The sequence below is a fragment of the Podarcis melisellensis genome (genome assembly GCF_964234715.1).
Source record: "Podarcis melisellensis genome assembly, chromosome: 7".
In the NCBI taxonomy this organism is placed as follows: domain Eukaryota; kingdom Metazoa; phylum Chordata; class Lepidosauria; order Squamata; family Lacertidae; genus Podarcis; species Podarcis melisellensis.
Genome location: NC_138539.1, coordinates 61322980 through 61346480, shown reverse-complemented (window position 1 = coordinate 61346480; position 23501 = coordinate 61322980). Strand labels below are relative to the sequence as shown.

Sequence of the window (23501 nt, the reverse complement as noted above, 5' to 3'; positions counted from 1 at the left end):
GTGCGCCCATCTCACTTAAGAGGCCAGGGGCCAGCGCTGTCCGGAGACACTTCCGGGTCACATGGCCAGTGTGACATCGCTGCTCTGGCGAGCCAGAGCTGCACACGGAAACGCCGTTTACCTTCCCGCTGGTAAGCGGTCCCTATTTATCTACTTGCACCCGGAGGTGCTTTCGAACTGCTAGGTTGGCAGGCGCTGGGACCGAGCAGCGGGAGCGCACCCCGCCGCAGGGATTCGAACCACCGACCTTTCGATCGGCAAGTCCTAGGCGCTGAGGCTTTAACCCACAGCGCCACCTGTGTCCCACTCAGCTAAGAGTGATCCCCAAAGAAGAAGAAACATGCTGCCCTCCTCCCTCAGTGTTTGCAAAGATGCAGGGAGAGGAGAGGGGAGAAAGCAAGGGGTAGAAAAGAAGGTAGGGAGACCAGAAAGAAGAGAAATAAAAGGGAAATAGGAGAGGAGAGGAGGAAGGAGAGCTCAAGATAAAGCATAATCCAGGTGGAGCGATCTCTAGCAAGCACTATGTGCTGGAAAATTGTTAAGAGGTGTCTGGTGTGTGAAAGCAGCTGCTGGTTTCTCTATAGGTATTGCTCAACTGGATGCATTGAAGCACATTGGTAGGCGGGCTTTTCTGACATTTTGCTGGCTGCTGTCTGTCACCACACCCCCTACTTCCATGTCAATCAGTCCAAAGGAAAAGATGCATCCAGCCTTTTCCCATCGGTTGTTGTTGAAGCTTTGCTTTTAACAGCAGCCTTGTCTGCAAACAATAGCAGGCATGCTTTTTTTTTTAATGCACAGCTTTCTAAATTCTCCCTTTTGTTTTGTTTTTTGATGTGTTGCTTTATTATTTTAAGTGACTATTACCTGCTCTCAGATTATATGATTCATGGAGGGGAGTATAAAGTGTCCAAAGCTGTAATCCTTCCCCCATTTACCTGGCAGTAAACCAGCCCTGTATTCAATAGGACTTAACTTCTTTCAAACTGAGTTAGGACTGTGCTGCTTTTAGCCTGTTGGAAGGGGACCTAATCCCCTCCAGATGTTGTTGGTCTTCAGCTGCCATCACCTGAGCATTGGCTATGCTGGCTGGGACAGAGTTTGAGCTGAACATCAGCTGCAGGGCCACAGGTTCCCTTCCCTGGCCTAAGTAGCTGTATATCTGCATTTAAATAGCCTGAGAGCAAAATAGGATGTCTCTGCTTTAAAAGAAACACACCAAAACCCCACAATACGATCATTTCACCAGAAGATGGTGCTAAATAATGCTAAATAATTTCACTGGACTCACACTGCTTCCCCCAGCATTCATTTCATAATATTCACACCATTACATTTTGTTTATATCAGAATTATTTTGTGCTGAAATTTTGAAGGCCTTCATTTGCTGATTTTTCAGGAGAAGGACAAAGAGATGTGGGGAGCTCTTTTCAACAAAAATCCAAGGCCTGTGTTTCAATATATATTCAATGTTCAAGTGTACGTTGCAAAATGGCACCACACTCTTAAGAGCATTTGTTTGGGTGGGCGCATGTTGTATACATTATAGTAACCAGAAATGTTGGTATTCCAGAAGGAGAAGTCTACATGATCTGAGAAGAGCAGGGAGCCTGTCCACCTGCCCTCCATAATTGGTGCCCCAACGCTTCCTCTTTCACCACTTTTAGAAAAAGCCCTGGGTTCAGTTAATAAGAAGAGGCAAGGCTGTAGCTCAGTAGCAGAGCAAGTGCTTTTCATGCAAAAGGTCGCAGGTTCAATCCTTAGCATCTCCAGGTAGAGAAAGAGTCCTGTCTGAAACCTTGGAAGGTCACTGGCAGTCAGTGTAGACAAAATACTAAGCTAGATGGAGCAGTGTTCTGGCTCAGTATAAGGCAACTTCCTATGTTCCTATGTTGTTCATTTTTAATTTAATTACTGAGCAGTTTTTTAAATTATCAGATTTCATACTGTAGGCAGCAGTCAAGTATCACGAAAGCATTCATGCCCAGCTCTAGGCTGTGTGTGTGGGCATTTGTTCAATAAAAACTTCTAATTTATACAGGGGTTCCACACTTAGGCAGAGAGAATACAGCTATAAATAAATGTAAAGAAGCGCAGAACTGAAATAAATTCTGAATCCTAACTTTAGTTGTTTTTCGGCTGATTAAAAAAAAGAAGAGATTAGTGATCTATAATTAGATCTCCCCGACCCTATAGCTTTTCTTGAAGAATATCCTGATTCACAATGTGAACCCCCTGAATGGTGGTTGGACTTTCTTGGTACTTCTCTGATTTTTTTATTTTTATTAGTGTTGATGCTATTGTTATTATGGCATCTCTGTGCTATTTTGGTTGAAATTCCTCTCCTGGTAAAATACTGTGGAACTGGACGAAGCTCTTGTAATATGTTTTCAGATCCACCTACTTTTCTGCTGCGGTAGAGATACTGACTGTTTTTTGAATTGTCCCAGTGACTTTAGCCAATTTGTGGTCCAGGGTGTGTGTGTGTGCATTTTTACGTATTTACTGTCACGCGGTGAGAAAACACGTAACAAAATCAATATGGTTAAGTATTCTCCACTTACCTAAGAGGTGAAAAATATAGGGCAACACTTCATGGTTTCACTTCCTTTGGAGTGGGGAGAGAGCATGGTGGATATTTACGGCGTATTTGGTTTTTTTGGAATTATACCAGCAGAGCCTAATGAAAGCAAGCAGACTTGTGAAAAGAGACAGCTAAACTGCTGATTCTGCACCAGGTTTTCCGAAGCAACAGAGTATTCCCCATAATTTCCAGGCTAGCTAAAATTTTCTCAGCTGTCTCTACGTCTGTCTGTCTCATTTTCAAAGCTGCCACAGACTTTAGGTGCCTGCTCCCAAATACTGATGGGTATCACATTCCTAAGGCAGGAAAGAAACTGCAGGTCATTAAAGTACCCCTTTTTACACCCCTGGTCACGGTTGTGCCCAGTTTGTTGGCCACAACCATGACAAGCCCATTTATGCTAATCCAAAAAAGAAAAAGCTACAATCACCACACCATTAAAATAACAGCACTGTCTTTTATGCTTGAGAATGCTGACCACTGAAGGAAACGATGGGTCATGTTCATTTATTTTTTTTATTAACCTTTTCAAAGAACTGCTCCAGTTCTATAAGACTTAATAAGACGCCAAGGCTAATAACAGAAATAAACTAGCAAGTGAGATTAGTAAATGAATGGAAAATGTGGCAGAGAGATTTGTGTTAACCCTCATGTTAACATAATGTTAAACATAATTACATTATTTTGATTCAGGAGTGCCACATCTAAAACTCAAAAGAGGAAACCATGTAAATGTCAGGAATCTCATTAACTTTTTTTTACTGTTTTTTGTAAATGCCTATTAATAATTCGGATTTCAAGCTGCAGCCATGCTGATTTCACTGGACACTTAGCAGATCCGCTCTTTAGATCATTAAGGATGAATGCTTATCCTATGGCATTGAGCTTGAGCACCGGACGCTATGCATTTCCTTAATCTGCAACTGTAAATTCTTTTCCTTAATCATCTGAAATTATGCCATCAGGTTAGTCTTCATGATATAGTACAAAAGATTCATTTAAAGATAGGCAGCCCTTGTCAGTCTGAATTTAGTGGTTCTGAATCAGGTCTTCCAGGACCTAAAGTCTAGCCTTTCCTACGCAGGGGTTTCCAAGGGTCTTGATCACATTGGTGCAGTCATTCACAAGCCAAAAACCTCCTATGTCTGCAGCACTCCTCTCAAAGTAGGCTCTTCCCCATCTCTCTCTCTGTGCAGGAGAGGGGAGAAGGGTCCAGTCTCCACCAGAAGAGCTGCAACAGGCATCTAGATTTGCACGGCATTGTGATGACTGCAGCTTCCATAACAACATAACACACAAGTGTGAAGGTCCAAGGCCTCAGGAGCTGCTTGTGGCTCTCCCAGTGCAGTTTAGGCTCATTGATAGGACTGAAGCAATCCACTCCAGACAGTTTGTAGCAGCCTTGGAGGATTCTGTCCTAAGGTATGTACCACTTGTTTAATTGGCATGCAACACACCTGTGGCTTGATGTGCCTGGGGATCCATCTTAAGCTTTCTGGAATCAAATTAATCCTCTGGAATCCTGAAAGGGATCCGCCCAGGCAGACCCTCAAATCCATCCCCAGAATCCAGTTATTTTTAGAATCTAGCGTCATTGGAAGACACAAAGTGTTGAACAAGCATACAAGAAGGTTCTGCACGGAGAGATCTTCTTGCTTGACTTTGCTGGCTTCATTCTTAATTCATCTAGGTTTCGTTCTGGCATCATCCAAGTTTCATTTGCTTTTCTTCTTGTAAATGTCAAGTATTACTACAGAGTCACCTGTGAAATGGCATAAGCAAAAGAAGAAAAATGGCTTACTGGTGAGATGAAAGATAACAATCCAAACACAACTTGATTTTGTTCCGTACTGGGGGAAAAGAAGTGAACTCACTTCGGGGCCAGCAGCTGACAGCCCTGGAGCAAAATCTGGCCCCTGAACGGAGCCAACAGCCACTCTCTGCACTGCCAAACTAGAAGTAAGAGTGAGCTGCAGGAGAAAGTGTTGCTGGTGAGCCACAAGAGACTGGGAGAGGCAGTGCCCTTTGCTCCCGTTTCAGAGTAGCTCTGCAGCAAGATTATCTGCTAACCAAGGTGTGTGTGGGGGGTCTCACTTCCCCCATGAACAGGCAATCTTATCCACAACTGAGAGACAGACCACCTACCTCAGCAACCCCAAGTTGGTTGGGGGGTCCCATTAACTCCCTGGCACATGGTCCATAATAATCTAGTTTTAGGGTGATTTTGCACATTTACTGACCACGCGAAAGACTGAAGTTTGTTCCATGCATCTTATCTCTATCATGCATACAGGAACACATGACCAGGGATAGCCTCCCTCTGAAAATGGTAATTACCAGAACTTGCCTCTTCACATATGCACCTGCATGCATGGTGACTATAGGCTTTCTGCTTATTACTAACCTTGCTTGCTAGTTCACTTCTGCTTTTAGCCTCAGTGCAATGTCTTCTTATCATTTATAGCACTGGACCCACCCACCACCCATGGGGGGGGGGGAATTACAACTAGGGCCTGGCAAGTGAATGTGCAAGTTCTACTAGCCCTGATTTAACTGTGAGGAATAAGAATCAAGTGACCAGGCAGGGAACTGAGAGAAGCCAAGGGAATTTATTTTCTTTCTTTCCTCCCTTCCCTTTTTAACCTTTCGATGTGCCACCAATGTATAAGAGAAGAACATGTGCAAATTAATTTTTTAAAATGGTAACTTTCGAGGATTTGTTTACAAGACTGGACTCACCCCAAATCATGCGGACAAGGAATTCTCCTGTGTTGTAGCAAAAGAGAACGACGAAAGTGCTCCCCACAAAAAAGGCAGCTATGCCGAGTGCACTTAGCTTTTCAAAGAGAGGGTACACCCACTTCCCAGTCACCGAGTAAATCCACAGAAACCTAGAAAAGAATGCATTTTAGTTTGGACATCTTAAGTTAGAACATAGCATCCCAGCTGGGCTTGCCATTTCCTTGGGAAGCATGTGGCATCTAAGGGCCAAAGTACAAGCTAGGACAAACATTTAAAAGGCTTGCTCAAACTGTACATTGAAGAAGAAGAAGAAGAAATGCAGTCATGGGGTTCTAGCTTAGAAGGTGTTCTAGTTTCTTTCCCAAAATTGCCGCCATTACCCTGCCCCAGCTGCTTTTAGCCCTTGAAGACACTTTAAGGGGCCAATAGCTTGGGTGAGATTATTGGTTTTTGGGGTTTTTTAAACACACCTGCATTTATTCACAGGTACACAAACACCTAAAAGATCTTTTTTTCTGCCTGGGGTAGTCAGATGTTTTGTTATGCAGATCTGTATGTGGGAACACCATTTAGTGAAAGAAAACAGCAAACACATAAATGCAAGTCGTCTGACATGGTAAATTTTAGGTAAAGGGGTGGGGGGTAAAGAGGTAGTTCTGAGGAGGTAGTTCAGCCCCTAAATACTCTTGTCTGGGATCCAACACCAGACTTGAATGGCAGAGGGCTTGGGCACCAGCAGAGGCTAAGAATATTCAAGGCCTTCCATCCAGGTTCAGAGGATAACATTCAACCCCCCCCCCCACCATGATCACACTGCCACATTGCATTAGGATGAGCTTCACCTATGGGCCAGAAGTTCCATTCCTTCTGGAATACGGACACCTTTTTAAAAGCGAGTTTTCTGGGGGAAATCTTGAAGAGGCCTTGCTCCATGCTCACAACAGCCAAACTAATAGACAGCACAAATCACAGCAAGCAAACTCGTGCATGGGAAAGGAATTTCAATAAGCGGCATGAATAATCTCATTAAGTTTAGGATCTGATTAGGCTAAAAAGGCCCCTCATGAGGCCTAATGTATGGTTGTATAATGCACTTGTTCAACAGTTCCAAAGCTTCTCTAAAGTCTGATCAGGAGTCTATTGTAGCTGCATAGTCGGGATTTCTTTCAGCAGGGTTAAGCAAGGACCGTCTTTTCAACAGAGGACTTTGTGGCTGCATGTAATAACTAGGTGAGAGAAGGCATTCCCTCTCGGCTTCCTGCCTGTTAAAGAGGGATGCCAAAGCATCATGTGAAAGAGACTTTCTTCATTAAAAAAACAAAGATCTTACCAACAGACATAGGCAGCACCCCCAATTGCTAATACGCTGATCCCTTTTCCCTTTGATGGAGAACGATGTGGGGTAATCAAGAGGTCCATCAGGGACAATGGTAATATAACAGTGTGCTGGGAAGAAAATACAGTGCGTCACACAAAATTGTACTCGTGTTGAATTTATGAAACTCACCATTGCTTACAATAAGGTGTACAGAGCTTTGGCCTGGCCTTTCTAATGCAAGTCTTTCAGCCAATGTCCTGATTGGCTGTTGGCTGAATGTTCTATGTGGTAACGTTCTGGGGCAAAGACAATGGGCTTTTTGTTCTTTCAACCAGAGGATTAAAACAAAAACTCTGCTATTGATTCTCAGTGCCTTATTTTAGGGGATATCCCTTCCTTTAGAGCAGTGTGTCCCAAACTTGGGTCTCCAGCTGCTTTTGTACTACAATCCACACCATCCCTGACCACTGGTCCTGCTTGGAGACGGGAGTTGGTCCAAAAACAGCTGGAGACCCAAGTCTGAGAAACCCTGCTTTAGAGGGTTGCATTGTCCTATATACTACCGGGCCTGTCTTTTTCAGGAAGAAAGGAGATGGGGTTCATGAAGCTGGCAGGTGCCTGGATTTTAGCACCTCTGCTCTTTCCCAGGGGAATTCCTGATATCAGAGGCTGTGTCCCATAGCATCAAGGAAAGGAGACACCCTTTCCCCTGGTCTAACCTAGACTTTTGCACCACCCTTGCTTTTGACAGTCAGGATACCCTATGCTGAGTGCCTTCATTCCTTGGCAATGCTGCCAACTTGGTAACAGTAGGTGGAAGGGGCGGGGAATAGCTAACACACCCACACCCCAGCCTCAGAGCTATTAGGGTAAGGCAACAGTAGAGAGTTTTAATGTGTGCACTGCTGCTATAGCCATATCTTGCTCTCACCTTTTCAGCATGTACAAGGAAGAAGGGCCGTTGCTCAGTGGTAGAACATGTGATTTGCATGCACAAGGTCCCAAGTTAAACCCCAGCTTCTCCAGGTAGGGCTGAAACACCTCTGAAACCCTGAAGATCCATCAGTTAGTGTAGACCAGGAGTAATCAATGTGGTGCCTGGCACATGCTGCTGGACTACAACTCCCATCAACCCTGACCATTGACTATACTGGCTGAAGCTGATGGGAGCTGAAGTCCAATATTTGGAAGGCATCACACTGGCTACCCATGGAACAATGCTGAGCTAGAGGCAACTTCATATGTAACTTCCCCTAGAAAATAGGAAGGTACGGCTCACTTAAGGTCCCCATGATCCAATAGTAGAGGCTAGGGAACTAGCTTATGCAGTGGTACCTTGATTCTCAAAAGCCTTGGTTCCCAAATGCCGAAAACCCGGAAGTGTGTGTTCCGGTGTTTGAACGTTTTTCAGAAGCCAAACATCTGATGCAGCTGTCAGCTATTGTTTCTGGGGCATCTGCACCAATCAGAACCTGCGCCTTGGTTTTCAAACATTTCGGAAGTCAAACAGACTTCCGGAACAGATTAAGTTTGGACTTTTGTTTTTGCTATTTATTTTGCGTTTTTGATTTTGAGGCTTTTTCAGTTAATTTGTTTTTGTGACTGTGTGGAACCCAGTTCAGCTACTGAATGAATGTGTGACTATGGAAATGGATAAAAGCCCCCCATCCAAACAATGACTATCGTCGGTGTAGTAAGGTTTTTTTTTTAAAAAAAAAATTATCATCTACAGTACTGTCTTATTTACTTTATAGTACAGTAAAATGATTATTGCTTTCATTTTATGGATCAATGCTCTCATTAGATAGTAAAATTCATGTTAAATTCCTGTTTCAGGGGTTGTTTTTAAAAGTCTGGAACAGATTAATCCGTTTTGCATTACTTTCTATGGGAAAGCACACCTTAGTTTTGAAATGCTTTGGTTTTGGAATGGACTTCTGGAACGGATTAAGTTTGAGAACCAAGGTACCACTGTACAGATATAGATAGATGGTGCATTTTAATAATAATAATATCCTGTCATTCCGCAGTGCATGCTCTATATTTTTAGGTTCACTTGGCTCTGGCGATTGTACTATTTCTAGAACCATCGTATGTTTTGTCTGTTATTGCAAAACACAGAAGTACTGCATGATTGACTAGTTATTGCAAAGCTTTCCATTTGCCACTGGCTTTCAATTAGCTCTCTAAATGAATTCTTTTTACTAGACAATGGAAAGCTGACTGCTGCAATGGCATTAGTAATGGACCATATACTGCAACTTAAAACTAGTTGAAAGCCCTTTAAATGCATTTTGTTTTTTTCTCAGGCAAAGTGGTCCCTACTCATAGCAATTTTTAATATGACTCTAGTCACATCGCACACCATGAGTCATTAAAGGCAATTAAACTTCATTGCCACTATAATGTATTGTTTAATCTAGCATTCATTCAAATAAATGCAAGCTTTGTTCTTTAAGCAAATAATTTAAAAAACCTGTTTAAAAAGCAAGTCTTAATAATTAGGCCTGGATTGACACCAATCTCCAAGGGTTGGCAAAAATGGCTGGAAACAGTGACTCATTCTTGTATTTTCCATTAACAGTTTTCTTTTCAGCTTCACTTGTAACAAGTGAAACTGAAAAAGGAAAACAATTATCACAGAGAGGGGAGAAAAGGCATTCTTTCTCAGTCCTCCCCCTCCCTCACTCTAAAAAACCAAACCCCAAACCCACTAATTTGAACAAAAGCTGTATGTAATGATTTTGCTGTTAATGAATGGGTTGCTTAAAATACTGTATTACGTTCCGACCGCTTATGAAAGTTTTTTTTTTACTTTGAGTTCTGTATTACTTTGTTTTGATTTATTTACTGATACATGTTAATTAAATGCTTTGATTTCTGAGGGAAAGCATATTAGTTTTCCACCCTTACTGAGATGGCATAATACGATTCTAGCAGTTTCAGTTTACAGTGGTACCTCGGGTTAAGAACTTTATTTGTTCCGGAGGTCCGTTCTTAACCTGAAACTGTTCTTAACCCAAGACACCACTTTAGCTAATGGGGCCTCCTGCTGCCGCCATGCAATTTCTGTTCTGTTCTGAAACAAAGTTCTTAACCCGAGGTACTATTTCTGGGTTAGCAAAGTCTGTAACCTGAAGCGTCTGTAACCCGAGGTACCACTGTATATATAAATATTGAATGGAAAAGGTTTTCTTGGGGGAATCCACGTTTGTCTGAGGCAGTGGTTCCAAATGTCCAACCCTTAGAGAATGCTTTCCAGATAGAATTGCCTGTACTGGTGGTGTCTCTGCAGGTCTGCTATAGAACCCCTGAACGCTGCAAAGGATTCTGGGAAGTGGCACACAGTCAGTTAATATGGAGTGTTGGCCAGGCTGGATGAGCCATACCATCATCGCTCACAGTCAGGGCATTCTACAATGCATGCAACATTCCCTAGGGGGCACTATGGGACTGAGGCCTCTACAGTCCCCCCTCCCACCATGTCTGTTGGGACGGGGCTCTGGCACGCAAATGTCGCATCAGGAGGAGGCCAGGTCCCATCCCTGAATATGCATGGGGGGGTGTTGGTAGGTATGAAACTTCCTTTTCTTACAGATGAAGTACGTAAACAGTTAGCAAGTGAAGAACACCATCACAGTAGGTTGAAGGTTTTCCCTACCCCAACCCTTCCCATACAAATATTACTGATTATCCACAGATGTGAACAAGTTCTGTTGAATCAAGTTCAAGCGTACGTGGGGATATGTTTTGCCTTCCTTCTCCCTGTACTGGCACATGGCGGTTATCTAGTAAGGCAAGTTTGGGGCAATGTGATGGTGCTCAGCTCTTCTCAACTCTTCTGCTTCCTTCAAAACTTCACAGATTTGTTCATAAGGGAACTTGAATCGCTTAGAAATTTATGGTTTCCTTAGGAAACACGGAAAGAACAATTGTTAGCTGAAGGGATCCATCATTTAGCTCCATGCCTAGGTTGAATAATTCATGCAGAATGATTTGCCCATTGAGCGAGTGTCACATCACTGCTGAAAAATGGGCTCATTCTAACTTCTCGGAAACATAAAAGATTTAAGCTATGACTTTTGTTTTGTTTTGTTTGTTTAAACAGGTTCATAAGGCTTGTGGCTGCTATCCTGCACCGATTTTCCACATGTGCCAATGGAGGTGGCTCAGTCCCACCATGCCATACTCTGCTGGTGTGAGGATAATGTTAGAGGAAACTAACATTATAGCGTGTCAAGAGGTCTTTATGTAGCACCCATCTATGTTAGTAGCCTATAATGGCACTGAGTAGGGAATCCAGGCCGAGTCTTGGATAAGATTGCTGTTTCATTTGTTTTGGTTCTTATGACTCATTGCCCTTCTTCCACATGACTAGCATTCCAGAGGAGCGAGTGAGGCAAACAAACCCATTTGTGCAGACGATAAAGGCAGAATTTGGGTTGTCACTGCAAGGAATATTGATCTTTTCGTAGCACTGTCCTGAGTAAGAGCCAGTAGCCTCATTCACTACGGAAGGTTGATAGAATCAAGCTTGAACGTCTTGAGTATGATGGTTATTTCATTCATTTAGGCTCTTATGATTCATACTGAACTTTTTCACCCACCTATTCCCAAGAGGACATGTCGTGAATTCTGCATATACCCACAGTTTCTATTTTACTGGTAGCATCTTTGCCCAGAGCAGCAAAGATTCCTCCCCACCCCCTACATTTCCTTTCATTTCTGTTTTTGGCTAAAAATGAAATTTAAAATGTAAGCTGCAGGAGTCAGCCAGCCACCATTTTTGCACTGCTGCTTGTTGTTTCTACTCACATTTGCTGCTCGACTGGAGAGCTCCTGCTACATACCTTTTTGGATTCTTTTACTCCGTTCTAAAAACCACCAAACATTCATTTGTATTCCCAGACATTCTGCATTGTATAACACTCTGTTTACAGCAACAGCACTCTCATTCTTTTATATGCACTGCAGTAACCTAGAAAGTGTCTCTCTCTCCCCACCCCATCCTGCCACCCCGTTTAATGACTTCACATCTTTCAATTGACTTATACTTGGCAAGCAATGATTCACTGATATTTTCCCCTATGCTTTAAGGCTTTCTTTAGCAATTCACATGCCCACTCATTGCCCGTCTCGGCTTAAAGAGAAAGCAAGGAAGCTACAAATAAAAATTTGCAGAATCTGGGCATGTTCCTGCCAAAGTTACCGTAAGCACATCTTATTAAATTTGATGAGAGAGATTAAGTATATATTGACTCTCCCACCGAGATCAGTAGGAATTAAAAGTGCATAATTGGCTGGATCATGTCTGCTTTCCCTTGCATCCATCATGCAATGTTTGAATATTTATTGCAAATTGCCTTAGTTCCATTTTGCTGTTGTTGCTTTACATTTTACTCACCATAGCATGATTCAGCCATAAAGGAAGGTGGGCATCAAGGCTCTTGGGATAAACAAGCTCCCGATCATAAAGGTATAGTGCCCAAAACAACGTAAACACTGTCTGAAACAGAGTATTAAAAGAAAAAGGTGATGAATTTATCTAACACAAGCATCTAACAAAGTACTTTCCACTTCTCTCAGATAGAGGACTGTGGCAAGCTTCTTCCTGTCACAGCACTCCAGAATAATGAGTTGTGAAATGAGGGCCTGGGATTCAGTTATGCAAGGTTTCAAACAGTATCACAACAGTATGTATTTTATTATTTTAGAAATCATTTAGTGATGTAACCAACTCTGGGCCACAGAACCTACATAAGCTTTTAGTCCTGGAAAATGTGATGTACAGGCGACAACCATTTTGTGAGGGGGTTCTGTTCCTGGCCCCTGCGCACATTGGCAGAGCGTGCATAAGCCCTCTCCACTTTGTTACTCCCCTACCACATTCCTCCCTCTTCTGGGCCCAAAAGGATCCATGTGTTGGCGGCCATATGACAATTGGATGCACCTTAAATGGTTGCCCCCGTAGCAAAAAAAAAGGCAACATGAATCTTCACATGACTTTCTCCACATGTTCAGTGAATGTGTGAGGGCGGAGAGGGGTTTCTTCCTGCTGGCCATATCAAGTGTCCCTGAGCAGTCCAGAGGGTTACTCTTCCTACATTGGGCAATCAAAGCCAGTTAACACATATATAGCACTAGACTGACAGACTTCCTGAAAACTTCAATGTTCCCCAAAGTCCTGAAATTCAGAAATACAGGAACTGTGCTCAGATTATGTTTACTACAACTAATAATAATTATGCATTTATAAAATCATCTTGATTGCCTTCTATTTGGGTACAAAGAGTGCTGTATGATTAAAAGCACACTACCCATTAAAAAAACACCTATGCAAGCAGTTGTCTAATTACTTTTCCTAGGGATGCTCTCTCCTTTGCAATGTTCGATTAGGGAAGAATTTTGTTACTTTTCTCTCACCTCCGCAACATGCATTTAAAGTAGGAGAGCTGTAGTAGACCCTTCCCAGAGCTACAATTTCCCAGGATTCCTTGGGGAAAGCTTCAACTGTTATCTTTGGCAAAGACTGGCATGAGCAGGGAAAAAGGGAAAGCCGTGAAGACCACCAGGAGCTGCTTTCTGGGCTAAAAATCAACAAAGCCCAGTGAAATCTATTCAGACCTCATATACAGTGGCACTTTTTCAGCTGGTCTGTCTGGGATCTGTTTTATATTGAAGACGCCAAGGATGCAAAGCATGGACGCCATTGCCAAGCAACGGGCCCTTCCACTGGGTGAGAAAGCCAGTAAGGTCTTTATAGAATGAACAATAACCAGATGGGGAGAAAGAGAACTGTGATTTCAACCCTTCTATCAGAAATGGCCTGAGCATTTTTGCTGCATAAGGTGAAGGACAAGATTTCCCCCATCTCTGTTCTATGCACAGAAGCCAATTAAACTTATTTCAACACTGGTGATGGAATAGTGTCCTTTGCTAGGCAGCTGGTTAGTTTGGAAGGGCCAAGACAGGCTGTACAGCATACCCAAGCCTGTCTTTCCACAGAGGAGAATGACAGAAGGGAGGGGGTAAGAGGAACAGCCAGGGGGCTGTTGCTGCTGCCTCCGTCCCACTGTAACTGCTGCCTGAGGCAGTCGCCTCACTTTGCTTAACAGTAGAACAGTCTCTGTCTTTGATGATGATCAGATCTATCTTCTGCTTCTCCAAGCGGCTTAACAACAAACATCGCCTTCATTCATTAAGAACAGGCTTTAAGCCGAAGAAGTGAATATTAGCTATTGAGAAATCTTGTGTTGAAATGGGTGCATTTCAACACAAGAAAAATAATTACAGCATCAGTTGTGTTTTCTTGGCCTTGTTTTCTCTACTGAGTGTGAGTCCACATTAGAGCAAACCAGGGACACGGGAGCTGAGAAAGGATGTTCTCCTACTAAAAATAGTAAGCATTGTTTATAAACAGAAGCAAGTCCCTCTCTACCCTTAGTGATCCCTCACACCTGGTGATCCCTCTATGGGAATAGAAAAAAATGGCTTTGGAAACAGTACACTCTGCTCATTTGAGCTTCGCCAAAAGAAATTGTCTCAATTTTACCTGACTTTCCTTGCTTGCATTTTCACAGGTTTAAAGTGGAGTATTAGTGTCTGAACGAGAAGCGGGTGGCGCTGTGGGTAAAACCTCAGTGCCTAGGGCTTGCCGATCGCATGGTCGGCGGTTCGAATCCCCACGGCGGGGTGAGCTCCCGTCGTTCGGTCCCAGCTCCTGCCCACCTAGCAGTTCGAAAGCACCCTTAAGTGCAAGTAGATAAATAGGTACCGCTTTATATTGGGAAGGTAAACAGCGTTTCCGTGTGCTGCGCTTGTGCTGGCTCGCCAGAGCAGCTTCGTCACGCTGGCCATGTGACTCGGAAGTGTCTCCGGACAGCGTTGGCCCCCGGCCTCTTAAGTGAGATGGGCGCACAACCCTAGAGTCGGACACGACTGGCCCGTACGGGCAGGGGTACCTTTACCTTTACCTTTTTATTAGTGTCTGATGCTTACTTTACTACATAGCTACACATGAATTATTTTTTCATACTAAACATGGGACTCTTCAAATGAAATGTGTTTAACTGAGGCTGAGATTCAGTTCAGGCATATTTTGGCAACATGCAGCAGAAAACAGAAGTGTGAGTATAAACACACCCACACATATCCCTTCTGTTGCATGTTGTAAGATGCTAAATGGCCCTTAAGGTGCTTATCTGGATTTTGGAAGTCAGCAGATTAAAAAAAGGTAAAAAAGGTAAAGGACCCCTGGATGGTTAAGTCCAGCCAAAGGTGACTATGGGATTGCGGTGCTCATCTCGCTTCAGGCCGCATTTGTCCACAAACAGCTTTCCAGGTCATGTGGCCAGCACGGCTAAACCGCTTCTGGTGCAACAGAAGACCGTGATGGAAGCCAGAGTGCACGGAAATGTGATTTACCTTCTCGCCACGGCAGTACCTATTTATCTAATTGCACTGGTATGCTTTCAAACTGCTAAGTTGGCAGAAGCTGGGATAGAGCAACAGGAGCTCACCCTGTCACAAGGATTTGAACCGCTGACCTTCCGATCAGCAAGCCCAAGAGGTTCAGTGATTTAGATCACAGCACCACCCACTCCCTGATAAGGCAGCAGATAATATCCATTGGGAACATAGGAAGTTATATATAGAGATACAGAGTGCATCTAGGTTGATATTGTCTGCAATGATCTGCAACAGCTCTCCAGAATTTCAGATGGGGCCTTTGCCTGCTCTACCTGGATGTGATGTCAGGAATCAAACCCTCTTTCTGTGTTTCAGTTGCCTTGCTTGGTTTTTGAAAACATGAACCAATTGTATTCTATAACACACTAAGTGTCTTTCAAGCAATTATATATGCTGTTTATATATACTGCTACTATTACAGTATCAATAAAATAATAGTAATAATGAACTATCCTTAACGAATTATCATTAGTAATAATGTACTATCATTCATGAGTTATCATTACTTAAAGCATCGCTGGCTCAGAACAATCCTTCCAACGTAACTAGTGCTTGTCTTCTAATAGTGGCATAATGATGATGATTATGTGTATTTGAAACTCACCATGGAGGTAGGAAAGGCCAGGCTGCCAAAGATCAAGTCTCTGAAGGGGAACATGGACTTAGCAATTCGCAGTTGCTTCATTAGTACCAGCGCGTCAATCAGCAAGGAGATCCCGAAGTAAACAGCCTGCAGAACCTAAATTAATTACAGCTAATGAAAAGATCTTCATCCATTTTTAATTTCACACACCTCAATGAACTCTTAAGAAGGCAGTTTTCAGGGTGAACCATGAATCAGCACTGTGGAAAACAGCACTAGCTATATCTATCTTATTTACTGAGAGTGTTTTAATAAATTAGTTTGGGTGGTAAACTTTAACATTGTATTGTTTAATAGACTTATATAATGTTTTATGAGAAATAAGTATCTTTGTTAGCATGAATGTGCAAAGATCCACTAATTAAAAAAAAAAAAAATCACCTCTAGGGAGTATTATAGCTTATCTGCAAGGTAGCAGTACAGCTATAGACAGACTCTAAAGTTGTGTACACACTGTCATTTACTCTGCATCCATTGTGATCCCACTTCTGGTTTGGAAAGTGGTGTACACACAATGTTAGTCACAATCCAGCTCCATCCTGTCATTTCTTAGAAAATACTGCATTTTGATGTGCTGTTCGCCAAACCAGCTTCAATAGGAATTGAGGGGGGAAATGGCCAACTGTATTGTAAGCTGGTGATGTGTACACAGCCTTAGCAGAGGTCACAAAGGAAATAAAATATTCTAAGTTACATTGAGAGACCGCAATATAAATAAATGAAGGAACAACATTATACGTGAAATTTCAGAGAGGATAAGTTTAATCTTTATGCCAATTGTGTTCTGGAGCATAAAGCGAGGTGTTCCAATGGGTAGGCCTCCACTGACAGTCACATCCACACCATATATTTAAAGTACATGCCTTCCTTAAAAAAGCTGGGAACTGTAGTTTACCCCTCACAGAGCTACAACTCCTAACACCCTTAAACTACACAGACAGCATGAAGGGGTGCAATATGTTTTTGTCCTCTTAGCTTAAGTCACAAATCTGGCTTTGAAAAAGTAAAAAAAGTAAAAAAAATGTGTCAATTGCAAAGTGTTCAACTGCAGAAAAATAGTAGTGTAGGGTATACATTAGCAGAGACTTCCTAATTTTATGATCAGTCCAACAGCAGAAAAAGGGCCAAGGCACAAAGAGTTGCCTTAGGTATACCTGTGCCTTGGAGTTTGCGTCTCCCCTGCCTTTGAACACAGATTTTGGACTCCCTACCATATCACACATTGCGTTTCAGTGTTGTATTTTAATCCGCAACAATGAGTCTTGTGATACTTGAAAGACTAAGAGCTTTATTCTGGCATTTGCTTTCACAGAAAGCAATCTGCTTTTTCAGTGTTGATCTGTTAGTGTTGTTCCTGCTCCAACAGACTAACACAGTGGCCCCTCTGAAACTTTACTTGGGGGGGATCTATAGCCCTCCAGATGATTATACACCATCCCATACCACTGCCCAGGAAAGGCAGAGGCACCTGCACAGCAAGGGATGAACATAAGCAAAAGCATTAACACAGGCTTTGGGAGCAAATTAGACCTGATGGCCAAAGACCCATGGAGAGGGAGGGAGGGAGGGAGGGAGGGAGAGAGACCCAGCCAGGTACACTTCTGAATCCCTAGGAAATTGTGGAGGGTATGTATAATTTAAATTGCAGCATGGGGTGGAGGATTCAACACATCTCCTGCACAACTACTACTATTACACACTATCCACAGCTTAGTGGATCCCCCCCCAGATGGTCTCTTGACACTGGAATTAACTCATGCAAGGTACTGGGGTGGCTTTTAAAAAGTCTTTTTGGTGGGAAACCAGGGGCAGGAAAAGTGTTCTGTTTCCCTGCCCACATAGAATCGTAGAGTTGGAAGAGACCCTGAGGATCATCTAGTCCACCCTCCCCCTGCTGTGCAGGTAGCACCCCCTGGCCAGCCCCAGAGACACCATTTGCCTGGGGAGCTCGTAGCCAGGGCTGTTGAAACAAACAGCTATACAAGCCTTTGGGAGGCAGAGATGCAAGAGGGCATCAGAGGAGGGAGGAACGGAAAGAGGGACAGAGGCCAGTGTTGCTCACAACAACCCCTGACACCATTTCCATGCACCCCAGGGTGCCACGGCACACTGGTTGAAAACCACTGCCCTACGGGGATCAAACTTGCAACCTTGGCATTACCAGCACCATGCTGTAACCAACATGGCTGTCGCATGCAAAATAGAGCAAGCTTGTTGTTTTCTCCTGCTCCAGAGGCCAGGACCCAAACTGATGGATTCAAGTTACAGGAAAGGAGATTCCAACTAAACATCAGGAAGAACTTTCTGACAGTAAAAGCTGTTCCACAGTGGAACAGATTCCCTCTCCTTCCTTGGAGGTTTTTAAGCAGAGGTTGGATGGCCATCCATCACAAGATTCTTCAGTTGTGATTCCTACACTACAAGGGGTTGGACTAGATGACTCTGGGGATCTCTTCCAACTCTACAATTCTATTATTTCCTGCTAGGGTTGCCACCTTTGCTCTGGCAAAATACACGGCAGGGCAGGGGGGTAGGCGACCCCCCCCCCCAATCTGGTGCTGAAGTGACTTCTGAGCAACCCATTGCAATCTATTGCAGCCTAACTGGACGGCCCCTCTGGAATTTGTCACCCAGGCATGCACGCACACGCACACACCCCCGCACCCCCCCACAATGAAATTGCAAATCTGCCTCTGCTTTGCTGCACAGAGTTTAAATACAGTGACCTTTCACACAGAGTTTCAAATGCATGCATTTGCAGAGGAACCCCGCAACTTGGCAGAGAGAGAGAGAGAGAGAGAGAGAAGACAAGACCAAACCTGAAATACAGTTCAAAACTGTAACAAATACAGGACATAACATTTCACTTGGAAATGCGGGACGATCCTGTATCATACAGGTGGCAACCCCAACCCACGCTGTACGTATTTCAAACCCGCCCCTCTCCCCCCGCCCCCTAGTTTCAATGGATGGCTAAGGGGCTTCAGGCTAGTGAAACGTGTAACTCTAGCCCAGGTCGTGGGGACCCCCGTGACCCTCCTCCTGGGGATTCCCACCCCCTCAGCAGGCGCAAGCTGCCCTTGGACCGCCGCCGGCCTCCTGAAGCGCCGATGGCGGGAAGCGAAAGCCCCCGCCCCCTCTTTCCCCTCAGACTGAGGCGAGAGGGGAAGGCCTGGCTCGGCCTCCGCGCGCGCCGCTTACCAGGTCGAGGACGGTCAGGAACTTCCACGGCCCGCCGTAGGCGACGATGTTGTCCGGCTTCTTCTCGCCAGGTCCCGTCCCTATCTTGCTGATGAAGGCGACGAGGAACACGTACCAGGCGAGAGCGAGGCCGTGGAAGAGGAAGAGCGAAGAGACCTTCATGGCGCGCGCGGTGGGGGAACCGGCAGCGGCTCCTCCTTCGCCGCCGCGGGAAGCCGAACGGGGAAGCTAGTCAGCGGGCATCACCTTGGCAGCAGCGGCCGAAGTTTTGGCTCCCCTTCCCGTTTTCCTTTGCCGCTGCCGTTCGTTCACGTGAGGCCAGGCTTCGACCTTTGGATTTATATGCTCTCCCTCCAGATTACTCGGGGAGATTAAGGGCCGGAGTTGCATAAGTTTTCGCATGTTTTAGAGGATGGGAGTGGAGCTGGAGGCGTGGGAATCACTAGCTTACTGGCATGGCGAAGTTTTCCTTTGAGGTGCTTTGCTTAAAACAACAACCACCCGCCTCGCCAGTCTCTGTTGTTGTTGCGACAGTAGCCCAGGCCAGAGGTTTTCAACCGTCTCCCTTGACCAACTTTCTTTCTGCAGCATCCCTGTGGGGCTCAGGGACCCAGTTATGCCAACCCTTGCCTGCAGAGCTAGCAGACTCTCACCCTTTTTCAAACACCCTCCTTTGTGGAGTGTTCCCTCAGCCTCCTTTCCCCTTTCCTTGGGAGTCCTCTGGCCTGCTGCTGCCCCTAGTTTCTGAGCTGCACCCCCCCCCCAGCCCTGCCCCAAAGAGAGGTGCCTGCCAGAGCTTATGGCCAGGGATGCTGCAACAAACAGCTGTGCAAGCCTTCGGGAGACCTGAGAAGGCATCGGAGGAGGGAAGGAAGGAAAGAAAGAAAGAGGGACAGAGGCCAGAGTTGCCCATGGCACCCCTGGCCATCATTCAAGGCACCCCAGGATGCCACAGCACACCGGTTGAAAGCCACTGGTCTAGGCACACTTTTGGATATGGTGAATGAAGACCTGAGGTCTGCTAGTAGCAGCCCAGACCTGTTGCAGCTTTGGGCTTTCACAAACACTTCCAGGGTTTGCGGTCTTGTGCATGGTGGGCTGAAAGTGAGCCACACAGTGGGACTCAGAGGATTTCGCCCCACCCCATAAGTACTTGAGGGCCCTGGGCCTCCCAAAGGTTAATGGGCATTGCCACTCAAATGGTGTGTGTGTTTGTTGCACTGTGTGGGGCTTACCTGGCCTCCCCCCCCCCCATATTTTATTTGAGTTGGCATCCAGGAAACATGTGCAGAGTGACACTCTCAATATTCCATGTGGGCGCCTGGTGCCTGGTTTGCTTAGCTTTCTCCTTGAACTCCATCCATGCTGGCATCTTATATTAACACATTTTCAGAATGTGCCAAGCAGGTGTAAACCTTAAAGCAGTGTTTCCCAACTGGTGTTCCGCGGCACACTAGTGTGCCGCCGGACGTTGCCTAGTGTGCCGTGGGAGGGAGGCGGGCGAGTCGGGCTAATCCTCTGACGAGCTCCACCTCCAGACCCATTGCTCAAATCCTTTAACCCAGGAGGGCGGGGAGGGGGGGGGGAGAAAGAGTAAAAAGAAAGGGTGGGAAAAAAGAAGGGGAAGAGAAAATATTTTTTTTAAAAAAGGAAAGAGAGGGAAAAAAGCGAGGGATGGAGGAAGGGGAATAAACAGAAGGGGAGGACAATGAAGAGGGGCGGGGCTTGGCAGGCAGCAGATAACTGGGGAGGGGGGCGCGGCTGGCGGCGGCTCAAGGCAGGAAGGGAGGAGCTGCCTCGCAGAGAGTCTTGGGCTGCAGAGATTTCCCGTTCAGGAGCGCGGGAGGCCACGCCGTGGATGGGAATCTCCTCCTCCTCTTCCTCCTCCTCCTCCTCCAGGAGAGAGGGTGGTCCGCCCCACCGAGTCGGGCGTGCTCAAGCGTGGGAGCCTATAGTTAGAGCTCAGCTCCTTTTCTTGCCTTCCCCGCCCCCCCCCACGGAGCACATTTTCCTCGCCCCCCCAACCCCCGCATGTAGAATAGAAGCCCTCCAGCCTCCACGGTGCACAAACTCTCCCCTCTGCAACGAAGCGCTTTGTTGCATATCTTTGGTGAGGTTTTTAGGCAGTCTTGGTGCACCTTAAATCAGCGCTAATTGCGCCTGGACGCAGTATTTACTTCCGAGTAGGCCCCCTTCCCCCCCCCGTAGCACTTGACGTTGCTATTCGTATCATCAGGTTTGTTTGTTGATAATTTAATTGTTTTAAAAGCATCATGCTAAAGAGCTCTCTCCCACCCCCAGACCCTTGGGCAAAACAGAAACACACACATACACAAACACAGAGATTGAGCCCTGCAGGTTTTATGAAATGAATGGATTCTGAATGCCTGTTTCAGTGGCTTGTCCGCCTTAGGCTGCTGGGCCAGACACCTGTTACACGGTGCAGTCCGTAAGCTGTGAGCGCTGCTACCTGCCGCCGAGACCACGTAACGACAGTCTTGAAAGACCTACATTGGCTCCCAGTACCTTTCCGAGCACAATTCAAAGTGTTGGTGCTGACCTTTAAAGCCCTAAGCGGTTTCGGTCCAGTATACCTGAAGTAGCGTCTCCGCCACCATCGTTCAGCCCAGACACTGAGATCCAGTGCCAAGGGCCTTCTGGCAATTCCCTCACTGTGAAAAGTGAGGTTACAGGGAACCAGGCAGAGGGCCTTCTCAGTAGTGGCGCCCGCCCTGTGGAATGCCCTCCCATCAGACATCAAAGAGATAACCATTACCTTCTATGCTGTTACTATTTTTTTATTTTTTTTTACATAAGTAAAAAGTGACCTTTCCCCATCTGGCATGGTGGTGTGCCTCGAGATTTTTTTCATGAAACAAGTGTGCCTTTGCCCAAAAAAGGTTGGGAAACACTGCCTTAAAGAGCAGGCTGAAGGAACAAAGGTCATGGGTAACAGAGCTTAGGTGTTCCTCTTAACTGAGCTGCTGCTTATACGCTTGTTTGTCTAATCACATTAAATTCCAGACACTGCGGCCAGAGAGGAATATAGTTGTAGTGGGGGATGTGGAGAGAAGCAGCCCATGGCTAACAGGAGTGCTCCAGATAATATCAGTTGCACATTGTACTGATACAAAGATTTTCTAAAGCAGGCCATCACTACTAGGCCCATTCTGTGCCAGGGGCATTTATTCACTGCTTTGTGACTTTTTCAGAGGACTAACAGAGCATGCAGCCTATCAGAGCTCCCCCCCCCAAATGTTAGCCTTTGTGTTCAGTGTTCAAAACTAGATAGGTGCCAGGCGCATTTTGCACTTGTGACCAAGTGAAGATGCCCAGGACCCTGGATGGCACCTGACATCTGGAGGTGCATGCCTGGGGATCATTGGGTCTTGACGCACTAATACTCCATCCTGTAGAATTCTATCAGATATATTTAATCTGCATGGTTGGAATGAATTTCAGGAACCAAAATGCTTTCTCTGTGCATCCTGAGCAGGAGCTTTTTCTGTGCATCCTGAGCTTTAGTTACCGGTAATTGTTGTATCTTGTTTTCACTCGCGCCACACCATTGCCCCACTCACAGTTGTGAAGAATGTTCTTATGTTATGAATGGTCTGTATCGCCATTAAGAAAAAGAAGTAGGAATAGGCCAATATATATGTGGACTGACCTTGGATCAAGTGACTTTTCTTTAAGTTCTCAAAGTTCTTAACCTAGCCCAAGGTTGTCATCTGAACTAGCCAGATGTTTAACTGAGAATCAATGACAGTCAGTACGTCATTTAAAAAATAAGACTTTAGAGCTGCCTTACCCAAAAATGGCAACTAGACATTATGTTTTGGCGACTGTAACCTTGGCTTAAGGAGACATTTGTGCCTAGCTGATATATCTGAATTTCTAACACTGTTTGCATTGTATACCTCGTAAGTCCATACACACCTAATGGAGGCTGTGGTTTTGAGATTTGAGTGTTAGTTATACAACTGCCCAGCTTAAGGGATTTTCTAGTGCTGAGCTATGAACGTAACAAGTGTCAGTTTTTCATCTCATGTGGAAGTGCTGTGAGAAGCATGATAATTCCCAGGATGTGAGGGTCAAGCATCTTTTTTATCCATAACTTGTAGATATAGCTCACACATCCTTAACATAAGCAAGGATATGTATGTTCATAGATATCACTGTGGAGTTATCGGATGGTTGCTTAAATATGGCAAAGGAAGCCTAATACACAGCATTGTGTTTATTGATTGATTTATATTTGTACCAGGGGCATAGCGTGGGTTGTCAGCACCCGGGGCAAGGCAAGTAATTTACGCCCCCTAACCCGTGGATTTGCACCCCCTAACACATGGATTTGCGCCCCCTAACCCTAACCCCCAGATGTTGCGCCCGGTGCGGCCGGCCCCCCCTGCACCGCCCACGCTACGCCACTGATTTGTACCACCCTTTATCATAAGATCGCAGGGTGGTTCACAGAATAAGTATTGCATATGGAGCTTATGCAAAGCCAGCATGCATTGCCAACCCTGCCTGCTGATTCTGGG

At 45.1% G+C, this 23501-nt stretch overlaps 1 protein-coding gene and 4 long non-coding RNA genes across 5 annotated transcripts in view; 3 read left to right on the top strand and 2 right to left on the bottom strand.

Annotated features, from left to right (window-relative positions):
* Positions 1-3081: 3081 nt before the first annotated feature.
* Positions 3082-19263, bottom strand: ADTRP (androgen dependent TFPI regulating protein). The gene is made up of 6 exons (XM_081918336.1): positions 18958-19263; positions 15718-15852; positions 12049-12150; positions 6657-6772; positions 5324-5475; positions 3082-4346 (listed from the first exon to the last, which is right to left on the bottom strand). Exons 1-6 carry the CDS (start codon positions 19117-19119, stop codon positions 4300-4302), a joined length of 714 nt encoding a protein of 237 aa, XP_081774462.1. The 5' UTR covers positions 19120-19263; the 3' UTR covers positions 3082-4299.
* On the bottom strand, positions 8361-12042 carry LOC309373865. Its single transcript, XR_014170252.1, has 2 exons — positions 9795-12042; positions 8361-9657 (listed from the first exon to the last, which is right to left on the bottom strand). It is a non-coding gene; the product is annotated as an uncharacterized lncRNA (long non-coding RNA).
* On the top strand, positions 12157-13559 carry LOC309373879. The gene is made up of 2 exons (XR_014170266.1): positions 12157-12337; positions 13010-13559. It is a non-coding gene; the product is annotated as an uncharacterized lncRNA (long non-coding RNA).
* A 41-nt stretch (positions 19264-19304) lies between the features above and the next one.
* LOC309373827 overlaps positions 19305-23501 on the top strand; it is a 41484-nt gene continuing 37287 nt past the window's right edge. Inside the window, exon 1 of the long non-coding RNA XR_014170198.1 lies at positions 19305-19433. This is a non-coding gene — a long non-coding RNA (uncharacterized lncRNA). The remainder of the gene's footprint in view (positions 19434-23501) is intronic.
* Positions 20265-22213, top strand: LOC309373848. The gene is made up of 2 exons (XR_014170234.1): positions 20265-20381; positions 21882-22213. It is a non-coding gene; the product is annotated as an uncharacterized lncRNA (long non-coding RNA).